This window comes from Scyliorhinus torazame, chromosome 3, assembly GCF_047496885.1.
Source record: "Scyliorhinus torazame isolate Kashiwa2021f chromosome 3, sScyTor2.1, whole genome shotgun sequence".
In the NCBI taxonomy this organism is placed as follows: Eukaryota; Metazoa; Chordata; class Chondrichthyes; order Carcharhiniformes; family Scyliorhinidae; genus Scyliorhinus; species Scyliorhinus torazame.
This window is the reverse complement of record NC_092709.1, coordinates 291,504,796-291,528,377: the sequence shown is the minus strand read 5'-3', so window position 1 is coordinate 291,528,377 and position 23,582 is coordinate 291,504,796. Positions and strand designations below refer to the sequence as shown.

General features: G+C 46.4%; 1 protein-coding gene across 1 annotated transcript in view; it reads right to left on the bottom strand.

The window, feature by feature from the left end:
- mbd2 (methyl-CpG binding domain protein 2) overlaps positions 1-23,582 on the bottom strand; it is a 216,558-nt gene that overhangs the window by 53,199 nt on the left and 139,777 nt on the right. The window contains exons 4-5 of the mRNA XM_072497410.1: positions 16,855-16,945; positions 14,564-14,741 (exon numbers count right to left, since the gene is read on the bottom strand). Of these exons, the coding sequence (XP_072353511.1) occupies positions 14,564-14,741; positions 16,855-16,945 (269 nt within the window). The remainder of the gene's footprint in view (positions 1-14,563; positions 14,742-16,854; positions 16,946-23,582) is intronic.

Genomic DNA, 23,582 nt, shown 5'->3' with positions numbered 1-23,582 from the left:
CTGAGGAAGAGCAGACAGGGAGATGCTGCTGAAAACAGCGGGACTGGTGGCCTGAAGTGCATATGTTTTAATGCAAGAAGTATAACAGGTAAGGCAGATGAACTTAGAGCTTGGATTAGTACTTGGAACTATGATGTTATTGCCATTACAGAGACCTGGTTGAGGGAAGGACAGGATTGTCAACTAAATGTTCCTGGATTCAGAGGTTTCAGGTGAGAAAAAGGGGGAGGTAAAAAGGGTGGAGGAGTTGCACTGCTGGTTAGGGGCAGCATCACAGCTGTACTGCGGGAGGACACCTCAGAGGGCAACGAGGCTATATGGGTAGAGATCAGGAATAAGAAGGGTGCAGTCACAATGTTGGGGGTTTACTACAGGCCTCCCAACAGCCAGCGGAAGATAGAGGAGCAGATAGGTAGATAGATTTTGGAAAGGAGTAAAAGCAACAGGGTTGTTGTGATGGGAGACTTTAACCCCCAATATTGACTGGGACTCACTTAGTGCGAGGGGCTTAGACGGGGCAGAGTTTGTAAGGAGCATCCAGGAGGGCTTTTTAAAACAATATGTAGATAGTCCAACTGGGAAGGGGCGGTACTGGGCCTGGCATTGGGGATTAAGACCGGCCAGGTGGTAGAAGTTTCAATAGGGGAGTATTTTGGGAACAGTGACCACAATTCAGTAAGTTTTAAAGTGCTAGTGGACAAGGATAAGAGTGGACTAGGGTGAATGTGCTAAATTGGGGGAAGGCTAATTATAACAACATTAGGTGGGAACTGAAGAACCTAGATTGGGGGCGGAGGTTTGAGGCTAAATCAACATCTGACATGTGGGAGGCTTTCAAATGTCAATTGAAAGGAATTCAGGACCGGCATGTTCCTGTGCGGAAGAAGGATAAAAATGGCAAATTTCGGGAACCTTGAATAACGAAAGATACTGTAGGTCTCGTCAAAAAGAAAAAGGAGACTTTTGTCAGGGCTAGAAGGCTAGGAACAGAAAGTCTGTGTACAATATAAGGAAAGTAGGAAGGTGTCAGGAGGGCTAAAAGGGGGCACGAAAAGTCATTGGCAAATAGGGTTAAGGAAAATCCCAAGGCTTTCTACACCTACATAATAAGCAAGAGGGTAACCATGAAAAGAGTTGGCCCACTGAAATTCAAGGGAGGAATCTATGCGTGGAGCCAGAGGAAATGGGCGAGGTACTAAATGAATACTTTACATCAGTATTCACCAAAGAGAAGGAATTGGTGAAAGTTGAGTCTGGAGAAGGGTGTGTAGATAGCCTGGGTCACATTTAGATGCAAAAAGACGAGGTGTTAGGCGTCTTGAAAAATATTAAGGTGGATACGTCTCCAGGACCTGACTGAAGGAGGCAAGAGAGGAAATTGCTGAGGCCTTAACATAAATCTTTGGATCTTCACTGTCTTCAGGTGATGTCCCGAAGGACTGGAGAATAGCCAATGTTGTTCCTTTGTTTAAGAAGGGTAGCAAGGCTAATCCAGGGAACTTCAGGCCGGTGAGCCTTAGGTCAGTGGTAGGGAAATTACTGGAGAGAATTCTTCGAGAAAGGATCTACTCCCATTTGGAAGCAAGTGGACGTATTAGCGAGAGGCAGCACGGTTTTGTGAAGGGGAGGTTGTGTCTCACTAACTTGATAGAGTTTTTCGAGGAGGTCACAAAGATGGCTGATACAGGTAGGGCAGTAGATGTTGTCTATATGGACTTTAGACAAGGTCCCTCATGGCAGAGTGGTACAAAAGATGAAGTCACACGGGATCAGAGGTGAGCTGGCAAGATGAAAACAGAACTGGTTAGGTCATAGAAGGCAGAGAGTAGCAATGGAAGGATGCTTTTCTGATTGGAGGGCTGTGACGAGTGGTGTTCCGCAGGGATCAGTGCTGGGACCTTTGTTTGTAGTACGTATAAATGATTTGGAGGAAAATGTAACTGGTCTGATTAGTAAGTTTACGGATGACACAAAGATTGGTGGAATTGTGGATAGCGACGAGGACTGCCGGAGGATACAGCAGGATTTAGATCGTTTGGAGTCTTGGGCGGAAAGATGGCAGACGGAGTTTAATCCGGACAAATGTGAGGTAATGCATTTTGGAAGGTCTAATACAGGTAGGGAATATACAGTGAATGGTAGAACCCTCAAGAGCATTGACAGTCAGAGAGATCTAGGTGTATAGGTCCACAGGTCACTGAAAGGGGCAACGCAGGTGGAGAAGGTACTCAAGAAGGCATATGGCATGCTTGCCTTCATTGGCCGGGGCATTGAGTATAAGAATTGACAAGTCATGTTGCAGCTGTATAGAACCTTAGTTAGACCACATTTGGAGTATAGTGTTCAATTCTGGTCGCCACACTAGCAGAAGGATGTGGAGGCTTTAGAGAGGGTGAAGAAGAGATTTACCAGGATGTTGCCTGGTATGCAGGGCATAAGCTATGAGGAGAGGTGGAATAAGCTTGGTTTGTTCTCACTGGAACGACGGAGGTTGAGGGGCGACCTGATGGAGATCTACAAAATTATGAGGAGCATAGACAGAGTGGATGGTCAGAGACTTTTTCCCAGGGTGGAGGGGTCAATTACTAGGGGGCATAGGTTTAAGGTGCGAGGGGCAAGGTTTAGAGGAGATGTACGAGGCAGGTTTTTTTTTTTAAAACACAGAGTAGTGGGTGCCTGGAACCCGCTATCGGAGGATGTGGTGGAAGCAGGGATGATAGTGACAAATCATGACAAATACATGAATAGGATGGGAATAGTGTGATACGGACCCTGGAAGTGTAGAAGATTTTAGTTTAGATGGGCAGCATGGTCAGCGTGGGCTTAGAGGGCCGAAGGGCCTGTTCCTGTGCTGTACTTTTCTTTGTTCTTTGTATCTCATGACCCTATGGCTCACCCTGCCCCAGAAGCAGCACATCACAGCGGTCAGTGACTAGGCCCCAACCCTAGATGCAATGGGTGTGACAAATCACTGTCCCGCATCCCAAAGGGAGATGATTTGATTCTCCTCTGCAGCTCCACCAAAACTCGAGTGAGAGGGAACAAGTCGACAGTCAATTGAAGGCCAAGGTGCAACAAAGAATCCGTGACCTAAAGAACGGATGGTGGGTGGAAAGAACGCAGGAGACTCAGGAACTCGCCAACAACCACGATGTGCGCAGCGGCTTCTTCAGTACAATTAAAACCATCTACAGTCTGTGTACCCAAGGACCCACCCCGCTGAGAGCCAAAAAATAGGGAGGCGCTCATCAAAGACCAAGAGCTGGAGAGAGCACTTCAAGGACCCCCTCAACCATGTCACAACCTTCAACGTAAGTGCCCTCGACACCATCCCGCAACTCGCTACCCGCCATCTCAGCGCAACCCCAACTCGACAGGAGGTCAAAAAGGCCATCCGACAGCTGAAGAACAACAAGGCCTCTGGCACAGATGGGAATCCCCGCAGCAGTACTAAAATGCAGTGGAGAGGCATTAAGAATTCACACGCTCAGCACCCTTGTCTGGAAGGAAGAAAGCATGTCAGGTGATCTCAGAGACTCCTTCATTGTCACCATCTTCAAGAAAGGAGACAAGACCGACTGCGGGAATTAGAGGTATTTCCCTACTCTCCGCCACTGGAAAGGTCATTGCGAGATCCTTCTCAACCACCTCCTCCCAGTGGCTGAAGAGCTCCTCCCCTAGTCTCAGTGCGGCTTCTGCCCAACAAGAGGCTGAATGGACATGATCTTCAATGCGTGACAAATTCAGGAAAAGTGCAGGGAGCAGCATCAACCTCTGCAGATGGTTTTCTTCAATCTCACAAAAGCCTTCAACGCTGTCAACTGTGAGGGATTGTGGAACACCCTCCTCAAAACGGCTGCCCGCAGAAATTAGCCACAATTCTCCGCCAGATCTACGATGACATGCAAGCAGTGATCCTCACCAACTGAACAACCACAGGCCCAATGTGTTCGTAAACTGGGGTCAAACAGGGCTGCGTCCTCGCACCAACTCTCTTCTCATCTTCCTCGCAGCAATACTCCATCCTATTACCCTGAAGCTCCTCGCTGTAGTGGAGTTAACCTATTGGACAAGCGGAAAACTGTGAACCTCCAATGCGTCCAGGCCAACACAAAGACCATCCCAACGTCTTTCATCAAGCTGCAGTTCGCAGATGAAGCCTGTATGCGTGCACACTTCAGAGGCTGAGCTTCAAACCATCGTTGAAGCATTCACCGAGGCATAAGAGAATGGGCCTCAGGTTAAACTTCCGAAAACAAAGGTTCTCTACTACTAATAATAATAATCTTTATTGTCACAAGTAGGCTTACATTAATACTGCAATTAAGTTACTGTGAAAAGCCCCTAGACCCCACATTCCGGCGCCTGTTCAGGTACACAGAGGGAGAATACAGAATGTCGAAATTACCTAACATAAAGTCTTTCGGGACTTGTGGGAGGAATCCGGAGCACCTAGAGGAAACCCATGCAGACATGGGGATGTTATGGGCCAGGGTTTAGAAAACGCCAAAGTGTATCATAGAGTTCACCTGACCCACAACTTTTAATAGATTGTGGTATGGGGAGCACTCGGCCCACTCTACAGGTGTGGTACAGCAGAAATGGAAAAGTATTTTTTAAAGCAAAACAATGTTTATTCTATGAACTCAAGTTAACCTTTTTAAAACATACAGTGAACAACTTAGCAATCATTAATTCAAATACAACCCCCAAAGAATACAATACTAAGTAATCCATAAGCTGTCCTTTTAACTTCCAAAAGACTTAAGAAACATCTTTTAACAGAACACATTAGGTTTACATTCACTACTGAGAACATTCATAATTCTGAATTCATCAAATGATCAGGAGATAGTCTTTTCATGGCAGAGAGATCAACAGTACACCTGCTCTGTCTGACTTCAGCTCCAACACTGAAAACAAAACTAAAACACACCCTGCAGCAAACAGCCTAAAACAAAAGTAAAAAGCTGACAGACAGCCCAGCTCCATCCACTCTGACATCACTGCAGTAGTAAACACCCATTTCTTAAAGGTACTCTCACATGACAGGGAGAACGTGCAGATTCCGCACAGACAATTACCAAGCCGTGAATCGAACCTGGGACGAACCTAGCCCGCTCCTGCCACATAAAACTGCCCCCCACCCCCTGACCATCAAAATCCATGGTGAATCGCTGGATCATGTGGATTATTTCCCATTACATACGAACTAGGAGCAGGAGTAGGCCAAGTGGCCCTTCGAGCCTGCTCCGCCATTCAATGAGATCATGGCTGATCTTTTGTGGACTCAGCTACACTTTCCCGCCCGAACACCAGAACCCTTTATTCCTTTATTCTTCATTACTCGTGGCGCGAGCAGACATCAACAATGATATTTAGCATCGACTCCAATGTGCCAGTGCAGTTTTCGGAGGCTTCAGGAACAGAGTGTTCAAAGGCCAAGACCTCAAATCCAGCACCAAGCTCATGGTCCACAGAGCAGCCAGGTCCCCTCCCTAATGTATGCATGAGAAACATGGACAATATACAGCAGACACCTCAAATCCCTGGAGAGATATCACCAATGTTGCCTCTACAAAATCCTGCAAATCCACTGGCAGGATAGGCATATCAACGTGAGCGTCACAGGATGGAGCACGTGGAGGCAAAGCGTAAACAGCGGAAAGACAGCACAGAATCCAAAGCGTCCCACCCACCCACTTCATCAAACACGACTTACCAAACCCGTGCAGAGTCTGCAGATCCAGGATTGGACTATTCAGCCACCACAGAACCCACCTCCCCGGAGGGACTTTTCACAGTAACTTCATTGAAGCCTACTTGTGACAATAAGCGATTATTATTATAATATTATTATTATTAGTAGAAGCAAGTCATCCTCAACCCTGAGGGACTGGCCAAGAAGAAGTATGATGCGGGGGCAAAGGGACACTGATGGATTCGCTCTGGTTGCCCGCCCACCCAAACATACAGCAATTCTACGCTGGGGTGGACAAGGCCTCAGATGGTCAGCCTGGCCATGAGTCCCTTAATTAATAGCTACTTAAAGGTAGTTGACTGCACAGCCTCAATGTTTAGACTGTTGGGAAGATTGAAACTCATAGGAGATGGGAGTAGACCGAAAAACAACAAAGTAACATCTTGGGTGGGCGACCCTAATCGCTTACTTCCTGTTACTCCCAGGTCTTCTATACTTTCTGTGTCCTGGCACCCCCTGAATTTATCTGGGTTGGTTCCTGGGACTTGCGCACCGACATCCTCCTGCATTTCTTCTTTTCTGTCCAATCAGATTAGCCAGCAGCTCTCCAAAGTGGGACCTCCTCTTGAGTAAGGGGTGGAAGTCAAGCCTGCAGTCACTTAATGCTCAATCGAGTATAAATTGGCTGCAGTGGGGAGGTGCTGCCCACCAACTCTTCAGATGGTGGCAGGAGAGACCCTGCCATCTGAAAAATTCAGGCCATGATGATTTTTGACCTTTAAAAATTGCTCAGAGGCTGAAAAAGGAGTGGATTACTAATAGAACATAGAAAATACAGCACAGAACAGGCCCTTCGGCCCACGATGTTGTGCCGAACCTTTGTCCTAGATTAATCATAGATTATCATTGAATCAACAGTGCAGAAGGAGGCCATTCTGCCCCCCGAGCCTGCACCAGCCCCCGGAAAGAGCACCCCACCCAAACCCAACACCTCCACCCAACACCAAGGGCAATTTGGACATTAAGGGCAATTTATCATTGGCCAATTCACCTAACCCGCACATCTTTGGACTGTGGGAGGAAACCGGAGCACCCGGAGGAAACCCACGCAGACACGGGGAGGACGTGCAGACTCCGCACAGACAATGACCCAAGCTGGAATCGAACCTGGGACCATGGATCTGTGAAGCAATTGTGCTATCCACAATGCTACCGTGCTGCCCTTAAGAATAAATAAATCTACACTATATCATTTTCCCGTAATCCATGTACATATCCAACAGCTGCTTGAAGGTCCCTAATGTTTCCGACTCAACTACTTCCACAGGCAGTGCATTCCATGCCCCCACTACTCTCTGGGTAAAGAACCTACCTCTGATATCCCTCCTATATCTTCCACCTTTCACCTTAAATTTATGTCCCCTTGTAATGGTGTGTTCCACCCGGGGAAAAAGTCTCTGACTGTCTACTCTATCTATTCCCCTGATCATCTTATAAACCTCTATCAAGTCGCCCCTCATCCTTCTCCGCTCTAATGAGAAAAGGCCTAGCACCCTCAACCTTTCTTTGTAAGACCTACTCTCCATTCCAGGCAACATCCTGGTAAATCTTCTTTGCACCTTTTCCAGAGCTTCCACATCCTTCCTAAAATGAGGCGACCAGAACTGTACACAGTACTCCAAATGTGGCCTTACCAAAGTTTTGTACAGCTGCATCATCACCTCACGGCTCTTAAATTCAATCCCTCTGTTAATGAACGCGAGCACACCATAGGCCTTCTTCACAGCTCTATCCACTTGAGTGGCAACTTTCAAAGATGTATGAACATAGACCCCAAGGTCTCTCTGCTCCTCCACAATGCCAAGAACTCTACCGTTAACCCTGTATTCCGCATTCATATTTGTCCTTCCAAAATGGACAACCTCACACTTTTCAGGGTTAAACTCCATCTGCCACTTCTCAGCCCAGCTCTGCATCCTATCTATGTCTCTTTGCAGCCGACAACAGCCCTCCTTACTATCCACAACTCCACCAATCTTCGTATTGTTTGCAAATTTACTGACCCACCCTTCAACTCCCTCATCCAAGTCATTAATGAAAATCACAAACAGCAGAGGACCCAGAACTGATCCCTGCGGTACACCACTGGTAACTGGGATCCAGGCTGAATATTTGCCATCCACCACCACTCTCTGACTTCTATCGGTTAGCCAGTTCGTTATCCAACTGGCCAAATTTCTCACTATCCCATGCCTCCTTACTTTGTGCAGAAGCCTACCATGGGGAACTTTATCAAATGCCTTACTAAAATCCATGTACACTACATCCACTGCTTTACCTTCATCCACATGCTTGGTCACCTCCTCAAAGAATTCAATAAGATTTGTAAGGCAAGACCTACCCCTCACAAATCCGTGCTGACTATCCCTAATCAAGCAGTGTCTTTCCAGATGCTCAGAAATCCTATCCTTCAGTACCCTTTCCATTACTTTGCCTACCACCGAAGTAAGACTAACTGGCCTGTAATTCCCAGGGTTATCCCTAGTTCCTTTTTTGAACCGGGGCACGACATTCGCCACTCTCCAATCCCCTGGTACCACCCCTGTTGACAGTGAGGACGAAAAGATCATTGCCAACGGCTCTGCAATTTCATCTCTTGCTTCCCATAGAATCCTTGGATATATCCCGTCAGGCCCGGGGGACTTGTCTATCCTCAAGTTTTTCAAAATGCCCAACACATCTTCCTTCCTAACAAGTATTTCCTCGAGCTTACCAATCTGTTTCACACTGTTCTCTCCAACAATATCGCCCCTCTCATTTGTAAATACAGAAGAAAAGTACTCATTCAAGACCTCTCCTATCTCTTCAGACTCAATACACAATCTCCCGCTACTATCCTTGATCGGACCTACCCTCGCTCTAGTCATTCTCATATTTCTCACATATGTGTAAAAGGCCTTGGGGTTTTCCTTGATCCTACCCGCCAAAGATTGTTCATGCCCTCTCTTAGCTCTCCTAATCCCTTTCTTCAGTTCCCTCCTGGCTATCTTGTATCCCTCCAATGCCCTGTCTGAACCTTGTTTCCTCAGCCTTACATAAGTCACCTTTTTCCTCTTAACAAGACATTCAACCTCTCTTGTCAACCATGGTTCCCTCACTCGACCATCTCTTCCCTGCCTGACAGGGACATACATATCAAGGACACGTAGCACCTGTTCCTTGAACAAGTTCCACATTTCACTTGTGTCCTTCCCTGCCAGCCTATGTTCCCAACTTATGCACTTCAATTCTTGTCTGACAACATCGTATTTACCCTTCCCCCAATTGTAAACCTTGCCCTGTTGCACGTACCTATCCCTCTCCATTACTAAAGTGAAAGTCACAGAATTGTGGTCACTATCTCCAAAATGCTCCCCCACTAACAAATCTATCACTTGCCCTGGTTCATTACCCAGTACTAAATCCAATATTGCCCCTCCTCTGGTTGGACAATCTACATACTGTGTTAGAAAAGCTTCCTGGACACACTGCACAAACACCACCCCATCCAAACTATTTGATCTAAAGAGTTTCCACTCAATATTTGGGAAGTTAAAGTCGCCCATGACTACTACCCTATGACTTCTGCACCTTTCCAAAATCTGTTTCCCAATCTGTTCCTCCATATCTCTGCTACTATTGGGGGGCCTATAGAAAACTCCTAACAAGGTGACTGCTCCTTTCCTATTTCTGACTTCAACCCATACTACCTCAATAGGGTGATACTCCTCAAACTGCCTTTCTGCAGCTGTTATACTATCTCTAATTAATAATGCCACCCCCCACCTCTTTTACCACCCTCCCTAATCTTATTGAAACATCTATAACCAGGGACCTCCAACAAACATTTCTGCCCCTCTTCTATCCAAGTTTCCGTGATGGCCACCACATCGTAGTCCCAAGTACCGATCCATGCCTTAAGTTCACCCACCTTATTCCTGATGCTTCTTGCGTTGAAGTATACACACTTCAACCCATCTCCGTGCCTGCAAATGCTCTCCTTTGTCAGTGTTCCCTTCCCCACTGCCTCATTACAAGCTTTGGCGTCCTGAATATCGGCTACCTTAGTTGCTGGACTACAAATCCGGTTCCCATTCCCCTGCCAAATTAGTTTAAACCCTCCCGAAGAGTACTAGCAAACCTCCCTCCCAGGATATTGGTGCCCCTTTGGTTCAGATGCAACCCGTCCTGCTTGTACAGGTCCCACCTTCCCCAGAATGCGCTCCAATTATCCAAATACCTGAAGCCCTCCCTCCTACACCATTCCTGCAGCCACGTGTTCAACTGCACTCTCTCCCTATTCCTAGCCTCGCTATCACGTGGCACCGGCAACAAACCAGAGATGACAACTCTGTCTGTCCTGGCTTTCAACTTCCAGCCTAACTCCCTAAACTTGTTTATTACCTCCACACCCCTTTTCCTACCTATGTCGTTGGTACCAATGTGCACCACGACTTCTGGCTGCTCCCCCTCCCCCTTAAGGATCCTGAAGACACGATCCGAGACATCCCTGGCCCTGGCACCCGGGAGGCAACATACCTTCCAGGAGTCTCGCTCGCGACCACAGAATCTCCTATCTATTCCCTTAACCATTGAATCTCCTACAACTATTGTTTTTCTATTCTCCCCTCTTCCCTTCTGAGCCCCAGAGCCAGACTCAGTGCCAGAGACCTGGCCGCTAGGGCCTTCCCCCGGTAGGTCATCCCCCCCAACAGCATCCAAAACGGTATACTTGTTTTGAAGGGGAACGGCCACGAGGGATCCCTGCACTGTCTGCCTGTTTGTTTTTTTCCCCCTGACTGTAACCCAGCTATTCTTGTCCTGTACCTTGGGTGTGGTTACCTCCCTGTAACTCTTCTCAATCACCCCCTCTGCCTCCCGGATGATCCGAAGTTCATCCAGCTTCAGCTCCAGTTCCCTAACACGGTCTTTGAGGAGCTGAAGTTGGGTGCACTTCCCGCAGGTATAGTCAGTGGGGACACCGGTGGTTTCCCTCACCACCCACATCCTACAGGAGGAGCATGTAACTGGCCTAGCCTCCATCCCCTCTTACCTTAAAGAATATAGCTGCTGTGTGGACTAACTAGATCTCCGCCCTCCGACTCTGCTCCCAGTCAGCTACACTTCCTGTAAACTCCTGGCTCTCTTCGCACTCTTTGCGGAAATGTCGGAAACAAAATGAAAGGAGCACCTTACTCCCTCCTCACCTAACTCCCTCGGTCACCAAACTCTCACAATCGCACTCAAAAAGCACCAAATTCAGCACTCAGTGCAAACAAAGTCTGTTTTGAATTCCTTTTCTCACCAATCTTCAGCCATTTCCTTCTTACACTTTCTTTCTTTTAAATCACGTTTTCAATATATTTTCCCAAAGTACCTCTTCAGCCAGTAAGAAAACTGGAAAGTAATGTATATGTGTGATCTAAACATAACAGCTCCATTAATGCACCATCTTAATACTGAAACACTAGTCTTTTCATGCTGTGCATGCATTTCTACATGATGTATTCTAAACATCTGACTTAAAGTCAGTGCTTTTAAACTGCTTTTTCTACCTCAAGATTGACAAGATAAGTAGAACAAAAACAAGGTGTTGTACAACAATCTTGTCATTGCCATAATAAAGATTAAATAGAGAGGACGAAGATAACATTATGATTATCTTGCATTTAAAAATGTATACATCCATTTCATCAACATCACTGTTGAGATGACTTGGATCTTATAAGAAAAAACTTATGTATAAATGTATAAACCTTAAAACTGACAGTGCCGATGTATGTCATGATAAATGGCAAGCTCATGAATCAGTTTAGAATATGTGGTCAAAATTGAAGGACATAATTCATTTTTAAGCCTCACATCCTTTCATGCAAGGTTCTTTTTCCCTCAGTTTTCCCAAATGGTCCTTTTGTGGACAGAACTGTACAGGATTAAGCTTTGAGAACAGAAATTAATACCACAGGCCTTTTTCCCAGTTCCTTATGAAAGAAACATGAACCAGTAACAAAGTCAACTGAATTTTCCATACATATGCACACATCTCCATTTTAAGCAAGGACTATTGTTGGAAAGCTTCCACTTTGAAAGCAGATCATTACCAATAGACTTTAATTTGAAATTAAATCAATTAGGGCAGCATGGTGGCTCAGTGGTTGGCACTGCAGTCTCACGGCGCCGAGGTCCCAGGTTCGATCCTGGCTCTGGGTCACTGTCCGTGTGGAGTTTGCACATTCTTCCCGTGTTTGCGTGGGTTTCGCCCTCACAACACAACGATGTGCAAGATAGGTGGATTGAACATGCTAAATTGCTCCTTAATTGGAAAAAATGAATTTGGTACTCTAAATTTAAAAAACAAAATTAAATCAATTACTCTCAAAGCATTTTATTTATGGATTATTTATAGATGGCATACAATGGCTTTATTGTCCTGTAATTTTACAGAGTTTTAAACTCATTAGATTAACTTCATTTGAAGCCTACTTGTGACAATAAGCGATTTTTCTTTTCCTTTCCTTTCCCACTTGAATGCTCGCCATGCATCAGAAAGTAAAAATGGCCTGTTTCCTTTTGTTGAAAGATCCAGAACAAGAGCGCACACGTATACAATATCAGATGAGGGAGATTTAGGAGCAGTGGCAGTGATCAAAGCAGAAGCCATGATAACATTTAAGAATAGGTTAGATAGACATCCATGGGATTAAAAGTGCAGTGATCAGATCAGCCATGGGCCGAGTGGCCTCCCCCTGCTCCTATGTCTTATGGACAGCTGGATATGAACTTTGCTGAGACAGAGGACATATATATATATATATATATATATATATATTAGGCGATATAAATAGTGATAGTAGACTTTTATAAATCACTGATTAGATTTCAGCTGGAGTATTGTTGGGGTGGGGGGGCTATTTCTGGAGCAATTGGGGACATGCTAATGGGCCAGCACTCTGCTGCCGCGAACTCCGAGCAATTCCCGACCCAGTGGGCGTTCTAGCCACTGGGGTTGGAGTTAGCGGCAAACAGCCTGGCAGCTGGAGCTGGTTTTAAGTGCTCCACTTACCACACAAACACACTGCAGACACCAAGATGGTTCAGAGAAAACCTCTACCTAGCCCTCCCCCCCCCCCCCCCCCCCCCCCCCCCCGCCCCAGGTCAGGAGTCTGACATGGGCAAATATCCTTTGTGCCAGAGAAGAGCGGAGGGACATCCTCTTATCCTCTTCTCCAGCGTGGGCCGCACACACAAGCCTGCCCTCCTGTACAATGCCTGGGAGGGCATGGCAGAAAGCAGTCAGCGCTGCCAGTCTCACCAGGAGACGACAGCTTGTGATCCGGAGGGGTGGGTGTTACGGTGAGTCCTCTGCCCAGGAAAGGGCAGAGAACCAGGGAGGGTTCCGTAAGCCTCTAGTTGTCCTCTAGTTGCCCAGGTGTCCTCTAGTTGGGGTGAGCTCTGCCGATCACCTGTTTCCTCTGTAGTGCTTCTGAGGAGTGCCAACACTTGGTGGACTGATTGAGCTTGACCCTTGATGATAGAGCTGGGGTATGAGGGTGACCAGAGGGATGGCCTGGGTGGGCTCCCCGATGACCAAAGGCCTCCTGAGCATTTAACGAACACCTCAATCTTGAGGGGAACACCCCAAGTCCACAGACTTGGCACCAGGTCACTACCCACTACTGCCCCTGGCCCGGGCAGCCATCTGCCAGCAAGCCTGGCAGTTTTCAACGGTTTTTGTTTCGTTAGCCTCCCACTCCCCCTCCACAGCCATGACACCCAGTCCACGTTTGTAAATACATGTATTAATTCACGCCTGCGAGACCTCCGCCTGAGTGGAGCGGGGCATCGAAGGGTGGAGCAGACTGTGTCCGACCCGCTAATCACATTCAAATGTATGCAAATGCTGGTTTTGCATGCCAGCATGGGCCACAGACGTCCTTATCACCACCATTGAGAGTCTGGAGCATGGCGCAAACCTCTATTTTGGCCGGTCGCCCAATTCTCCACTCGATTGCGATTCGCGTTTGCGCCGTCATAAAGTGGAGAATTTCGCCAAATGAGTTTCGTGAGGGAGTGATGTGGTGCATGCATATTTAATTTATTTTCATTGTACTCCCTTGAAACAAATGTCAATATCAAAGAAAAGTAAAGGCTGCTGCAGGAACATACAAATTAGAAGGAATGGGCCATTCAGCCCCCTAATCTTGCTCCGGAAACTTTGGCAGCAGTGCTGTCGCCATCAAGAGCTCAAATAAAAGATGATCGGTTGAATGTTGTACCGTAGTACATCAGGAGGCACTGAGTACTCTTGGTTCTATCTGGGCTATTAGAGCCTTTACATGTTGTCAACCTAGATAATAGTCAATCACAGATAGGGAGGTGAAATGGTGTTTTAGCAGCAGTATTCTAATACCTATTACTCATATGAAATGACAATAAGAGTTAATCTTATAATGAATGGCCTGTTTATATCATAACTGACGGTCTGAAAATACAAGATTACTTGGTCATGATATCTTTGACTACTGAATATCCTAACAATATTCAATGTGAATGATGTGAGAATAGTCAGACGAGGTACCTGAAGGGTAGAAGTTCAAGTTGAACCATATAGCAAAGATAATTCACTGTTTTCCATAAGGGGGGGGGGGGGGGGGGGTGGACTCGTTTGAAGTAATAGAGAAGTATTATATAAAACTGGTTCCATTATGTGAGACTAAATTTTATTTGTAACCTTATCTGGTGAAACTGTCAATCTAAAATGGTACATGTTGAAAATACAACTTTCTTGCTCTTTTAAAGAAGTCTTAAAATGTTTATCCTCACCTGATATCCTTATCTGTGACAACAAATGCTCTGCAGAGTGGTTGGTAAATGTTGAGCCAAACTGCTGGGTTCTTTTCTACAGCTGCAGACAATTGCCCTGTAATGGGTCCAGAGCTGGTATGCAAAGCACTTGCTATTGCAGACAATAGTGCCTCATTTGTGTGACCAGGACCAATACCTTCATTAAAAAAAGAAAATATAGATATTACTGTTTTCATAAATATACAATTATTTTTCTTTAGTAACTGAGGTGCTATGATTGCCAAATTGCTTTAATGTACATATTAGTATTTGACATTAATATAATCATAGTATTCCTGGCAGTAATGTAGTAGAAATGGCTCAGTCATGCTCTTTCGATAAAATTGGCATATTCATTTGACTGGTGCAATAAGGGAATGGGAGGAGATGTGCTGGTGATGTGGGGCAGGGGCAGAGGAAAGGCTGGTGGCAAGTATTTTCATTTCACTTTGAGAATTACATTCTGTTTATTGTCCTTTTGTGTTAATTTAGCATTAGTTTAAGCTTTTAAAATTACCTGGTACAAAGCAATCTTTCCAATTTCTCCATTAGCCAGTCTCATTGTGCAATGTTAGTAATGTGTCATGCTGAAATTGCTTCCTATAGGTACAATACTGTTGGAACATTGAGACTACAACCAGAGGACACCATCTCAGACTAAAGGAATGGTCCTTTAAAACAGAGATGAGGAGGAATTTCTTCAGCCAGAGGGTGGTGAATTTGTGGAACTCTTGGCTGCAGAAGGCTGTGGAGGCCAAATCACTGAGCGTCTTTAAGACACAGATAGATAGAGGCACAGACTGAAGAATTGAAGCTTAAGTGGGAGGAGGAGCTCGGGGGGGGGGGGCAATAGAGGACGGCATATGGGCAGACGCTTTGAGTAGAGTAAACACGACCGCAACATGCGCCAGTCTCAGTCTGATCCAGTTCAAGGTCGTACATCGGGCTCACATGGGCTGGAGGACAAATGTGCTAGATGTGCCGGAGGACCAGCGAACCATGTAAACATGTTCTGGACGTGTCCTAAACTAAGGGGGTACTGGCAGGGATTTGCGGACGTCATGTCCCGGGTATTGAAAAGTAGGGTAGCAATGAGTCCTGAGGTGGCAATTTTGGGGGTTTTGGAGGACCCGGGAGTCTAGGAGGAGAAAGAGGCCGACGCCTTGGCCTTTGCTTCCCTGGTAGCCCAGCGACGAATACTTGTTGGTATGGAGGGACTCAAAGCCCCCGAAGTCTGAAGTATGACTTTCGGATATGGCGAGCTTTCTCGGGCTGGAGAAAATTAAGTTCGCCTTGAGAGGATCGCTGTCAGGGTTCGCCCGGAGGTGGCAGCCATTCGTTGCGATCTTCGCGGAGAATTAATCGTCAGCAGGGGAGGGAAGGGGTTAGGGTAGCGTAGAGTAGGGGGTTGCTTAGGCAGGTTCTTGCGAGAGGGGAGCCGATGCTTGCATTGTGTCTTATTTGCTTTTTGTACACTACGGTATAATGTTGCTATTTTATATGCCAAAAATACCTCAATAAAATAGTTTAATAAAAAAATGACACAGATAGATCAAGGTATGATCTCACTATAGTCACGTACAATTGTCGCAAGACATCTTTGTTCTTGCACGCCAATTCCCAAGCAATGAAGACGAACATGACATCTGCCTTCCTAATTACTAGCTCTACCTACATACTAACCTTTGTGTTCCTTATAAGTACACCCAAGTCCTTCTGAACACCAAGATTTACAAGTTTAAAAAAAATATTCTGTTTTCCTACTCTTACCACAAAATTGAATAATCTCACTTCCTCACATTATACTCCATCTGTCACCCTTTTGTCTACTCACTTAACCTACCCATATTTCTCTGCAGCTGTATTCACTTCACAGCTACTTACTTCATAACTACTTACAGAAGATGCAGGAAAAAAAGCAATTTACTGCCAACTAAGCAGAAAATAGTTTGCAGTTCAGTTCAATTTTACAAATTCAGTGATCGAGAGGAATTCCCGTAGAAATTTGTTTAGAGTTTCAAGAACTCTACTTATTTATGTCTCAAATCAAGATTTATACACTTGCCGGTATATTGCCACATTAGAATTTTAAGAGCAAAGCTGTATTGGACACAAGTAATAGTAACAGCAGCTGAGAGTTTGTAAAGAATGGTGAGAATACCTTAAAAACCAGAAAGCACGGGCAAGATCTGAAACTATGCATGAAATGACAAACTCTGTGCTTGCATTGCTTTATCCCATTATTTCATTACCACACCAGCGGAACATACCTTGTAATCCTTTCGGAAGTTCCATTGATTTAATGATCTGCTCGGCTATGTCACAGGCACTCAAACCTTGCAGTCGTTTCTCCCAAAACAGCTGTTTAGAAAAAAAAAAGGCGCAATTAACATACTTTTAAATAAACAGAGCTGGGGGCGGGATTCTCCGACTCCCCGCCGGGTCGGAGAATCGCCGGGGGGGGGGGGGGGGGGGTGAATCCCACCCCCGCCGGCTGCTGAATTCTCCGGCGCCGGGGTTTTGGCGGGGGCGGGAATCGTGCTGCGCCAGTCGGCGGCCCCGTCGGCGATTCTCCAGCCCGCGATGGGCTGAGTGGCCGCCCGTTTACGGCCAGTACCACCGGCGTATATTACACCAGGTATTTGCAGGCGGGACCTACCTGGCTGCCTGGGCGGCCTCCGGGGTCCTCGGGGGCGCGGGAGGATCTGACCCCGGGAGGTGCCCCCCACAGTGGCCTGGCCCGCGATCGGGGCCCGGGCGGGCCTGTGCTGTGGGGGCACTCTATTCTTCCGCGTCGGCCACTGTGGTCCTCCGCGATGGCCGACGTGGAGATGAACCCCGCCTGAGCATGCGCTGGGATGATGCCAGCACACGCTGGCGCTCCCGCGCATGCGCCAACTCGCGCCGGCTGGCGGAGGCCCTTCGGCGCCGGTTGGCGTGGCAGAAAGCCCCTTCCCTGCTGGCCAGCGCGGCACAAACCACTCCGGTGCCGGCCTAGCCCCTGAAGGTGCAGAGGATTCCACAACTTTGGGGCGGCCCGATGCCGGAGTGGTTCACGCCACTCCTTTGCGCCGTTGTTGCCCGCCCCGCCGATTCCCGCCCCTTATTCCTCCTCTGTCAGGCTAACAAGAGGGCAGTTGTGCAATAGTGTGGCAGAAGGAAACTATATCTATACCTGTTTTCAATACTTCAAAAAGAGGAAATGTCTTTAAACAGTAATTCAACTTAATCTACTTGATGCTTTTGATAGATTTTATATCTATATTCACAACATAATTCATCAAGAAATTCCCTTCCAGTCTTTTTTAAAAATTAATTCCTTCATGAGATGTGAGGATTGATGGCATGGCCAGCTCTTGTTGCCCATTCCCAATTGCCCTTGAACTGAATGGCTTGCCAAACCATTTCAGAGGGCAGTAAAGAGTTAACCACATTTCTATGGGTCTAGAGTCACACGTAGCCAGACCAGGTAAGGCAGCATATTTCCTTCCACAAAAGGACATTGGTGAATGTGATATATTATTACATGGGGATGCAGTGATGTAATGTTGTCACTGGACTAGTAATCTAGAGTCCCAAGGTAATGCGCTGGGCCCCGGGTTCAAATCCTGCCATGGCAGATGGTGGAATTTGAATTTAATTTAAAAATCTGGAATTAAATATCAAATGATAACCATGAAACCATTGTCAATTGTCGGAAAAATCCATCTGGTTCACTAATGTCCTTAATGGAAGGAAATCTGTCTGACTCCAGGCCACACAGCAAAGTGGTTGAATCTTACACCCTTAGGCCATACATGCTGCCCCAGCCAGCAATGCCCTCATCTCATGAACAAATTTTTTTTAAAAAATGGGCAATATTTTAATGGTCATTACCTACCAATGGCTAGCTTTTAAATTCCAGATTAATTGAATTTAAATTCCATCTGATGTTGTGGTGGGGCTTGAATCCTTGTCTTCAGAACAGTCTGGGCCTCTAGATTACTAGTCCAATGATATTACCATTACGCCACCATCTCCGCCCAGAATTGACAAATGAATTCTTCTCTTGAGCCTATTTCGAGGAGTAGATTCTCCTCACTCTTGAAAGCTGGTTTACATTAGTTTGTGATTGTCAGGCTGCAGGCAGAAGATGTCACAGGTGTCCCAATGGACCAAGTTAGATTTGGGCAGCATGTAGCACAGTGGTGAGCACTGTTGCTTCACAGTGCCAGGCTTCCAGGTTTGATTCCTGGCTTGGGTCACTGCCTGTGCGGACTCCTCACATTCCCCCTGTGTCTGCGTGGGTTTCCTCCGGGTGCTTAGGTTTCCTCCCACAAGTCCTTAAAGATGTGCTTGTTAGGTGAATTGGACATTCTGAATTCTCCCTCAGTGTACCCGAACAGGCGCCGGAATGTGGCGAATAGGGGATTTCACAGTAACTTTATTGCAGTGCTAATGTAAGCCTACTTGTGATGTTAATAAAGATTATTATTTTTCTATAAAGCCTGGACGAGAATCTCGACATTTAATAAATAAAGATCGTCTGAATCCCTTCTCACTGAGCCACCAGTTGAAACCTATGTGGAGCAGAGCAGGGAGAAGCAAACGAAAGAGTAGAGGGTGCAAGGCCCCTCCGCGCCCCTTTTGAGTTTTGCAGTGAAAGGTGGCTGGAGTGGGCAGCACGGTAGCATAATGGTTAGCACAATTGCGTCACAGCTCCAAGGTCCCAGGTTCGATTCCCGGCTTGGGTCAGTGTGTGCGGAGTCTGCACGTTCTCCCCGTGTGTGCGAGAGTTTCCTCCGGGTGCTCAGGTTTCCTCCCACAGTCCAGCAAGTTAGGTGGATTGGCCATGCTAAATTGCCCTTAGTGTCCAAAATTGCCCTTCGTGTTGGGTGAGGTTACTGGGTTACGGGGAGAGGGTGTGGGTGTGGGCTTGGGTAGGGTGCTCTTTCCAAGAGCCGGTGCAGACTCAATGGGTCGAATGGCCTCCTTCTGCACTGTAAATTCTATGAGTGACGGGTGGGGTGGAGGGGAGGAAAGAGTGGGTTACCTAATATGCAGGCCCAGGCACGGATTTACTTTTCCTCAGTTTGCGTGGTGTGGTAGCAGCCTAAATGCCAGTCTCTCAAGCTAGTGTTTCAGAATACATCTCCAGAACCTCTTGCCTACGACAATTTGATTTGGGGCAGAAGAGGTGTGGAAACACAGTTTTGTCAGGCATGGAGAATGTTATAGCTTGTCGAAGTTGCCACTTCGGCAACTAGTACCTAACAAAACTCATTCTATGTGGCACTATATTGAAAATAAAATTAAAAGTATTTGATATCCATTGAGAATAAATTGACCATTGTATTGGCTGCGCTCGCTATTGCTTAGTGATCATGGCACACAAGTATATGCAAACTATATTATTTGCTTAGTATGAACACCCAACGTAAAAATGCAGCTAATATGTGACATTCAACATTCAGAATACACAAATCTGTGTAACAATGAATGTGTGCACTAAATATGAATCTACTTTAAAAGAGTCAGCCTTTGTGTTGTCATTGCCAAGAAGGGTCACTGGAAGGAAAGCTCCCTGGAAAAGGCATGGCTAAGTGGGAAATACACAGGACGTCCAGCAGCATCGTTGGATCTCTCTCTACAGATGCTGCCCAACCTGCTGAGTATGCCTAACATTTTCTGTTTATATTTCAGAGTTCTAAGATCCATTGTATGTTGCCTTTATAGGGAAAAATCATTTGAATCATGAAGGCCAGGGATCACACAGAGTTAATGGACACAAAAGCAGCCACTATACCAGCAAGAACAGCCATTGGGGTAACAATAATTCCAAGTGTAAACTAGGATTTCATTTTCACATGTGCATCATACAGACCCTGGGCATCATATTGTTTGTATATAAAACTCATTTATGTACTGATCTAGGTTCACATTTGACTTGTTTAACTCCTGATTCAGCATTGATTTGTGCACAATAATGGTGTGATTTTTTTTTCTTTCTGCAGCAATAACTCAACTACATTTTGTTACAATGTTAATTTATCTTAATGATTAACATTAAACAAACTTAAGCACCATCATTTAATTTGGTGGTGCATTTAAAAATCTGCTATCAATTTGTGAATTGTTTTTGATATGGTCAATTTCTCAATGGCTAGTATAGGGCAGGTATCAGGAGGATGGGGGACCTGTTTATAGACAGGACTTTCCCTAGCATGCAGGCGCTGGAGGAGAGGTTCGGCATACCCCCGGGGAATGTGTTCAAGTACCTCCAGGTTCGGGACTTTCTTAGAATACAGGTGGGGACATTTCCGCTGCTGCCCCCGCGTAGGATCCAGGACAGGGTGGCGTCTGGCATCTGGGTAGGGGAGGGGAAGGTGTTGGACATATATCAGGAGCTGCAGGAGGTGGAGGAAGCCTCAGTGGAGGAGTTGAAGGGCAAGTGAGAGGAGCTGGGTGAGGGCCAGTGGGCCGGCGCCCTGGGCAGGGTGAACTCCTCATCATGTGCCAGGCTCAGTTTAAGGTGGTGCATCGGGCACATATAATGGCGGGGGTACTGTTGATATAATGTGAGTTGGGCATGGAGACAAAACCCACCTTGTTCTGTTTAAAAAAAAAAGGAAAAGCTTTTCTGTTGTGTAAGTAGTTTCACTGTAAGCTTTGGGATATGGTGATTGTTATTTTTTATTATCTGTATTTTTATTTTTGTTATGTAAAAACGCTCTTTGGAAAAACTTTAATGAAACTTTTTTTTTAAAATTCTCAATGGGTATCAAATACTTTTAATTTTATTTTCAATATAGTGCCACATATAATGAATTGGGTTAGGTCTAGTTGCCGAACACTGCTGTTTTACAAAATATTACTCTATTTACACATCGAGCCAAAGATTTCAATCCACAGGACAAAATTACTCATGGTAAAATGAAAATTGCTTCCCGGTATCACAAAGGTTGATACTCTTCTATCCATTCAGGCCACAATATTTTTTTTGCATTCAGAAAATTGTAAAAATCTAGCGAGTGCAAGCAAGGGGTTGGACACTGGTCTTCTGCCTTTGAAATCAGAATTCCAATCTTAACTCAAGCTGATGGCCAAATTGTATCAAAATTCTGATTCATAAACAAGGGGCGAGATTCTCCACTCCCGCGCCGGTTGGGAGAATCACCTGGGCCGCCAAAATTTCCCGGGACGCCAGTCCAACGCCCTCCCGCGATTCTCCCAAGCGTCGGGAACGGCCCGGTTGAGTTCCACGGGCCGCAGAATTGCCGGAGACACCCAAAATGGCGATTCTCCGGCACCACCGCTATTCTTAGGCCCGGATGGGCCGAGCGGCCAGGCCAAAACGGCGGGTTCCCCCTGGCGCCGTCCACACCTGGTCGCTGCCGTCGGGAACAGCGCGCGAACGCTGGGGGGGGGCGGCCTGCGGGGGGGGGGGTGAGGGGGGAACCTGCACCGGGGGGTACCTCAAATGTGGGGTGACCCGCGATCGGTGCCCACCGATTGTCGGGCCGTCCTCTCTGAAAGATCCGTCCGCCATCTTCTTGCGGGGCGGACTTAGAGAGGACGGCAACCATGCATGCGCGGGTGGCGCCGGCCGCATCATCTATGCGGCGCCGCCTTTACGCGGCGACAAGGCCTGGCGCGTGTAGATGACGCGACCCCGATCCTAGCCCATTGTCGGGGCCTGAATCGTTCAGGGATCGGGGCCGTTTCGCGCCGTCGTGAACCTCGACGGCTTTCACGACAGCGTGGGCATTTCGGCGCGGGAGTGGAGAATCCCGCCCAAGGTTTTTAACTGCAGCTTTACAATCTTATCTGTAATATTACAGGTTATCTAAGTTCACTCCATATTCCCATATGGCCTTCAATGAAATGAGGGGCCCGGCTGGCCACTCAAGTGTATCTAAAATGTGACCAAAATCCTCCTGTTTTTAAAAACTAATTTTTTTTTTTTTTTTTTATATACAGAAAGTTTTAAAACAAAGAAGATTAGGACCACAGCTACAATCTAGGAGACAGGTCTCAGTTGTAATAAGTGGATGAGGAGGAAAAAATACACAAATCAAACTTGGTCTGTTGCCCAGTGCTGTTTTGAAGTGGACAGACAAAGGGTGACAGCTTGGTGCATCTTGACTACCAAGATTGTGTCATATCGTCTTGGACTTCTCCCCCATGTCACAAAGCATTATGAATTTTTGGTCAATGTGGTTGACTCATAAATGCTCCTGGGGATGGGGAATAAAAGCTGGCCCAGTCAGAGATGGCCAAATCCCATGAATGAATAAAAAGAAAAAAAATGTTCCATTGTCACTGGGCCAAATTCCTAGAGTTCCTAAGTTGGCAGCGCGGGTTGTGGTATCAAACCCCATTCTAGAAAAATCAGCATGTTAATAAGTTAATATCAGAGTAACTTGTTTTGGAATGAGATGTTAAAACCAAGCCATGGGCGGAATTCTCCCAAGAAATGAACCATTTCAGGCGAGAAAATCGGCACGATTCCCATCTTAATATTGCCATACATAGCCATTGTTTTGGAGGGGGGCATGATTTGCACCGTTAGAGAGGAGCAGGGCCTAAAGAAGCTTGCAAGCCTGGCTTCTCAGAGATGAGGACGCGATTTTTAAAGGTTCCTTAATCTTAAAGTGATAGTAAAGGACCCCCCCCCCCCCTCCCACCCCACCCCACCCGCTGCCCAGCATTGGGACTTCCTTCAGACATTCTCTTCCCCCCCCCCCCAAGTGACTGACACCCTGAAACCGGGTCGCCAAATACCCCCATTTCAGGTCCCATCCCTTGGCAGTGCCATCCCAACTCCCACTTCTTCCCCTTGGGTTTGGACAAATGGTGTATAATTCCTGGTCTGGATTCTTCAAATGGTTAATATTTCATCCATTAATAAGTTTAACAGAGGACTCAAAGTCCTTTTTCCTCGCAGATGAATCTTCTCAGTTGGTCAGAGCCTGCCTGAGAAATGGAAAGTGTCTTTGTGTCTTTCCTTGGAATTTGA